The sequence below is a fragment of the Alligator sinensis genome, unplaced genomic scaffold (assembly GCF_000455745.1).
Source record: "Alligator sinensis unplaced genomic scaffold, ASM45574v1 scaffold159_2, whole genome shotgun sequence".
In the NCBI taxonomy this organism is placed as follows: domain Eukaryota; kingdom Metazoa; phylum Chordata; order Crocodylia; family Alligatoridae; genus Alligator; species Alligator sinensis.
The window spans coordinates 1,692,978-1,699,382 of NW_005841992.1; the positions used below are offsets into that span (position 1 = coordinate 1,692,978).

The 6,405-nt window shown below is 45.8% G+C and overlaps 1 protein-coding gene across 4 annotated transcripts in view; it reads right to left on the bottom strand.

Annotated features, from left to right (window-relative positions):
- CDK7 (cyclin dependent kinase 7) overlaps positions 1–4,576 on the bottom strand; it is a 23,610-nt gene extending 19,034 nt beyond the window's left edge. For 2 of the 4 annotated variants that reach the window (XM_025201386.1, XM_006021428.3), the window contains exons 1-5: positions 4,428–4,576; positions 4,269–4,328; positions 3,626–3,659; positions 1,427–1,494; positions 1,021–1,089 (exon numbers count right to left, since the gene is read on the bottom strand). In XM_025201386.1, the coding sequence (XP_025057171.1) occupies positions 1,021–1,089; positions 1,427–1,494; positions 3,626–3,659; positions 4,269–4,328; positions 4,428–4,487 (291 nt within the window). In that variant the 5' untranslated portion in view covers positions 4,488–4,576. The other 2 variants (XM_025201387.1, XM_025201388.1) reach the window with 2 other exon arrangements.
- Between the last annotated feature and the right edge of the window lie 1,829 nt (positions 4,577–6,405).

Below are 6,405 nucleotides of genomic sequence, written 5' to 3' on the forward strand. Positions count from 1 at the left end.
GGTCAGGAAGGCCAACCACACCTTGTCATGCATCCACAGATGCACCTCGAGCAGGTCCAAGGAAGTGATCCTCCCCCTCTATGCGACACTGGTCAGGCCGCAGTTGGAGTACTGCGCCCAGTTCTGGGCGCCGCACTTCAGGAGGGATGTGGACAGCATGACGAGGGTCCAGAGGAGGGCCATTCGCATGATCAGGGGGCAGCAGGGCAGGCCCTACGAGGAGAGGCTAATGGAACCTGTTCAGCCTCCACAAGAGAAGGCTGAGGGGGGGGATGTAGTGTCCTGTTACAAACTAGTCAGAGGGGACCAGCAGGTATTGGGGGAGTCCCTGTTCCCCCGAGCACTACCAGGAGTGACAAGAAATAACGGTCACAAGCTGGCAGAGGGTAGATTCAGACTAGACATCAGGAGGCGCTACTTCACTGTCAGGGCGGCTAGGATCTGGAACCAACTTCCAAGCGAAGTGGTGCTGGCTCCTATCCTGGGGGTCTTTAAGAGGAGGTTAGACAAACACCTCGCTGGGGTTGTTTGACCCTAGTACTTTTTCCTGCCATGGCAGAGGGTCGGACTTGATGATCTGCTCAGGTTCCTTCTGACCCTACCAACTATGAAACCGCGTGCAAATACTCTATGAAACAGATATTCAAGGTATAATTTATGTCAGATAAGGCAATTTGTATAAAACTCATCCCCTGTAGCGTTAATATAACCTGCCTTGATAAAAAAAAATTCAGGTTGAATTTAAGACAACCCTAGACACCAATATGATCCTTAATATTTCATATTATTGTGTGTTGGTCTGATAGTTCAGTACTGAATAAGTGTAAAACCACTGAAGAATTTGAAAGGAATCAGAACTTGTGGTAGAGGTGATTAGTTGGTTTAATAAAAGGTATCACCTCTACCATGAGTTCCGATTCCTTTTGCCTCTAGACCAATACGGCTGCAACCTGGATACTTAAATAATTTTAAAACATCTTAAGTATTGAGTCAAAAATACAGCAGCTAAAGCAACCTTACCTCTAAATCTGTTTCCATGAAATCAAACACCAAACTAATATTGGATTTGTGTCCAAATGCATCAAGAAGCTGGAAAACAACATATACCACCAATAAACACTTGAGTACTTTTAAACGCTGTTTTAATTTTGTACTATTTCATAGCTGTGGGGATTTCCAGGTTGGGGTAGCAAGCTAAACATACTGGGAAGTAAACATGCTCTGGCAGTTTCAGCACAGTATAAGAAATCACGTGTTAGCTTAGCTCCGCAACAAAGTTGCTAGGCAACCTGTAGAATAGCAAATATTAAAACATTAAGAAGCCCCTCTGTGATCCCAGCAGTAATTCTTACTAGCAAACTACACCTAAAGGATTCAGAGACTATTATAGGACCAGTTCCATAACCAGTATTTATTTCATACTTACACCAATAATATTTGGATGGCTTAACTCCTGTAACAGTTTTATTTCCCTGAGGGCTGTTCTGTTGATTCCTATATTGAAAGAAAGGACAAAGATGGGAGCAAGTCAAACTTAAATTCAACTTCCAGTTAGGAATCTCTAATTCTGGTTGTTCAATATGCCAACAAATGCTTAAGATTAATTCCCCATTCCTCAAATTACTTGATAAAGCAAGAAAACAGATTCAGTTTACAAAATGGTAGTTCAGCATATCATTGCAATTCAAATTGGTTGTTGTGACAGATGTGCACTTAACAGCCAATTCTGTACAACTACAATTCAGTTCTGTTCCTGCAGGACTATTGTCTCCAGTAAAGCCAATATGAGCCAGGTGACCTATTTACAGGGACATTCATTCAGTAGAAACTGACCAGGCCAGTGCTCTGCATGGGCTCATTCAGGATGGCAGACACAAGGGATTCATATTCAAATTCAATGGGAAGGAATACATTAGCAATCATGGGAAGGATCAAGTCTTCTCACAGGAAATGCAGTCCTGGTTCAGGCCACTTCTGCATCATGGACCTCTCCAGGTGAGATGTGTGCCTCCAGAACACGTTTGGGCCCTTATTCTGTTCCATCAGAGGCATGAGTACCAACATTGGTCTCAGATCTCACTAATGAATTCTTGAGAGATGTCTGGCATTCTCTCTCATCAGTCTTGGAGCTATGTTCAAGCTTGGCTTCACATCCTGTTTATAAGTAGACATATAAGCTGGCTTTACTGGCTGAGATCAATGGCAGTCAGCATAGATACCAAATGCTGGATCTGCCAGCATGAAGTCTGTGTTGGGAATAACACAGATTTCACTGCTACTGGGGTAACTGGTGTCAATATTGGTGGCTGTGATAAAACCTTGAAGGAGTACTACAAAACACTGCTTTATCTGGCCTTGCTGTATCCAATGCTATTACTGAGTCTGAAGTGACCCGTATAGACTGCTGAAGCAGATCACACTTAAGCTGAGTATAAATGGGCTTCCAGATCCTTTCAGAGAACAGACAGCAGTTATCCAGCATGCAACCCATACATAGACACAAGAGACACCAGATTAGTCCATCCTTGAAAGCAATCAGCCTGGGGAAGGGCAGGCTGGGTTTACATTTCCCTCTGAATGTGCAGCGATTGGCACAAAGTACCTTGGTCTGCTGTAAAAGGGGTATTGCAGGATGGTGCTCAGCATCTCCTTAAGAAACATCCTTCAAAGAAATCTCACCTTTCCAATTTCATTCAAGTCCATTCATGGGCTCTGAAGACGTGTTGGATACCTACTGAATTCCACCTCGTGTTCAAGACAGCAAAAGGGAGCTAAAAAAAGACTGCCTTTGCCTCACCCTTTTAGATCCTTATGTCGGAAGATGAGAAATGCAAAATGTACATTTAACCTGGTTGGACATTGCTATTCCAAAGAATTAGAAGTTGTGTGCATCTGATATGCACACGTACAGAGGAATCCACATTGGCATGTACTCACAGCAACCTAATGCTACAGTTATATTCTTTTTACATGACTACTCTTGAAATTCATGAATGATACTACACTTGGGGTCATTGGTAGTGTTTAGTAGAAAGGGAGAAAATTTAAAAGGACTCCAAGTTGTTTTAGAGATTTAAAATGTCATTAACACCAATAGTATCATGTCAAAACATCTGACAGAATTAAGGGCAAAAAACTAAGAGGATCATCATCTTGGGACAACACAAGACACTTAACTGTGCTGTAAATTAGTTTTGTTACTTCCAATTAACACTATACACCAAAACTGAAAGAAATTCAATACATTTTTCACAATTTACTTTATGCTAGTGCTGTTTTCATATTGGGTACAAAAACAAGGAAAAAGATGCATCAATCAGACCTTCATTTCATGCCCATCATAACAATATCTGGACACTTCAGAGTATGTACGCGAAGATTTCAGTGTTTCTTCTCCCACTGCTTCCACAGGAAACATGCACGTTTTGGTGGCGATTTTATTGTAGGATCCCTCAGTCAATGAGGTGAGATTAAATTTGACAATAAAGCTGTTAACAACAACTTTTCCATTTTAAGATCTGTGAAGCTAACCCATTGCTCCGTGGCAACAAGCGTTTTTCAGAGTCTTCAATGCAAAGAAAAAAAAGGGCAAGCGATGCTGTAGAACCATACTTGAAGTACTTACCATCTTTAGCTTCTGATCTATGTCCAAGCTTAATCTAAAGAGAGATAGTAAATGCTGTGTTATCTACAAGAAGAACCACACACCTCAACTGTTTGACTGAGCAAAGACATTTCTCAAGGAAAAAGTGAGTTTCAGTGCTGTAAAAACCTCAACTGGTAATGTTTTTACAACCGCATGTGCAGCTTTTGGTATGTCTGGAAGCAACAGATATCGCACAGAAACAAAACCGATGATTATATTATTCTTTGCAACCAGGTTTACGCTCCCCCGTGTGACCCACACACTGTTACACCTGCAACAAACACAGGTCCCCCATGTCTGATTAAGTACCAGGCCCATCACAAGGGCTGCACCCTGAGCTGCAAGTCACCCCGGACGGACACAATCCCCTCAGCTGACTGGAAAGACCCTGGGCAGCATGTCGCTGTCCTGGGACAGCAGCCCCACGAGCCCTGCCAACTTCTGACGGATCCTACAGGGCAAGCAGGCGGCTCCCCCGTGAAGCCTGCTGCAGCCTGCCCCAGCTCCAGCCCCGAGGGGACACGCGGCGCAGGCCGCAGCCGGGCTGGGAAGGGCCCGGGAAGCAGCTGCACCGCGCTGCGGGCAGCCCGGGAGGGGGACGGCGGGGTACAACAGGACCCACCTTCTTGATGGCCACGATCCGGCCGCTGCTCTTGTCCCGCGCCTTGTACACGGTGGCGAACTAGGGCAGAAACACAGCGCGGTCGGTCACTCGGGTCCCGCGGGGACTGACGGACGACCGCCCCCATCCCCCCCGGCCCGGCCTGGCCCGCGCGCCCACCTGCCCCTCCCCGAGAAAGTCGAGTTTCTCATAGCGCTTAGCGCGCGCCCGCGCATCCATCGCCTCGGAGCGGGGCCGCGCGCGGACGGGGATTTAAACCGTCGCAGCCGGCGCAGCGCGGAGCTTCCGCTCGCAAACGGAAGTTCCGCCCCCCCTCCGAGGCGGCGACGGAAGTAGCGTGGCCACTGGCCTTCCAGCAGGTTGCCTTTAGCAACCGTCGCTAGGCTGCCCCTGGCGCGAGGGAGGCCTAGCCGTGCCCGCGAAGGGACCTCGGAAGATCCTGGAGCCCAGCCCCCTGGTCTGGGCAGGAACGGAACTGAGATCAAAGCACCCAGCAAGGTGCCTGTCCAGTCTCCCCTTGAAGACTTCCAGGGCTGGGGGCGGGACTGCACCCCCCCCAGGCCCCCCGGATGTCTGCACCAAGTTCGGGTCGCCCTTGTGGTGAAGAAGTTCCTCTGCTCACTCTTCAGGGTGCTCCGACCCCTGCTCTGAATCTGCCAAAGAAAGAGAAGCCCCTGAGCAGAACCTACACTTGAGAATGGAGCTGCTTCCTCAGGTGGCCTTGAGCAAATCACTCCACCACCGTCTCTCAATTTCCTCTCCTATACACTGGGATTACGTGTCCTGTGGTAGGGCACCCAATTCACCAGCGTGTTTAAAAATCGTTAAGACGCTGCAGGAAATGCTCCTCGAGAAAGGTAAAGATTTACTAAAGCTGCATTGAAGGCCAGGCTGGAAATAATGCCAATCGAGTAATGTGCTGCAGGATAATGTTCAAGTTGTTCTCCCCGTCAGTCTGAGAAAATAGGGATTTATGAAAAATACAGTTTCCCGTAACACTGGGTCTTCAAGCAACCTATGAGGTTGAAGGGGGCAGTATTGTTTTAAGTATTAAGGCTGACTCACTTGCAAAAATGTGTACTTCCAAAGAGGATCCCAATCCCTACACATGGAAATAGATGGCAGTAAGACATATTTTAAAATGCACTGCTTTGTCTGCCATCTATATTCAAGGACTCAGTGTTCATTGTTTTTAACGTGGATCAGTTTGACAAATAAAGCAGCGGGTGTTGTGTCAGATAATCTAGAACTAACAGGACTGGACCTATTGACTATCCCCAAATGCAATCTTGAGAGCACAGACAGGAAGGTGCATATGGGGGTGGAACTTCTGATTGCCACACACAGTTTTAGCATCCTCGGAAGAAGAAACTGAACCTAGTTTTTAGTCGGGTTAACGTTGTTAAGTGAGACCTGCTTTCTGAACAAGCAAATATCAAAGTGTGGAAGAGGTGCCATCTGCTGTTCCTACCGTAGTTATTTTAAATTGGCCAGAGAGGCCTTATCAGCTATAGCAGTCATTATTATTTAATCTCCCTTTTAACTAGGTAATGGTAAGCTTATTGAGCAAACAAGGAGAAAACCAGACCACTTGTCATCTTCAATGGATTTGTCAAATATATTTTGACAACTCTTACAGCTGTAGGGCAGCGTCTGCTGTTGTTCCCCTCCATCACCGTGGCAAGTTAGGTTTGTGTGACAAGATTGTGTAGTTTTAGTACTAAGTTAGACAAGGATTTGTATAGGACGTTTGGATGCAGGCAGGGTCTGCATCCAAACCAGAGGTCTCTTCCTGCCCTACTTTTCTATGGTTTTTCTTGAAACCAACACCATTAGCATCATGATGTCCTTGACCTCTACATTTTAGGGAAGTAAGAATCAGTCTCAACGATAATTTTCTCCAAAAAGAATGGGCAGAAAAAGTTTAGAATTGGTTCTAAACATCATTAATTAACAAATGTTACTCCAACAATAAGCTGACAATCTCCTAATTCTGTTTCCACCTCATGGAGCAGCTACCAAAACAGCTCAGCGCAAGACTGAAACCTCATTTTCCATTGCCATTACTCAGAAGTAAGAACATTAAGATTTGAACATTATTCATAGAAAATGCAGCCCTGCTCAATTTCCTCAGCAG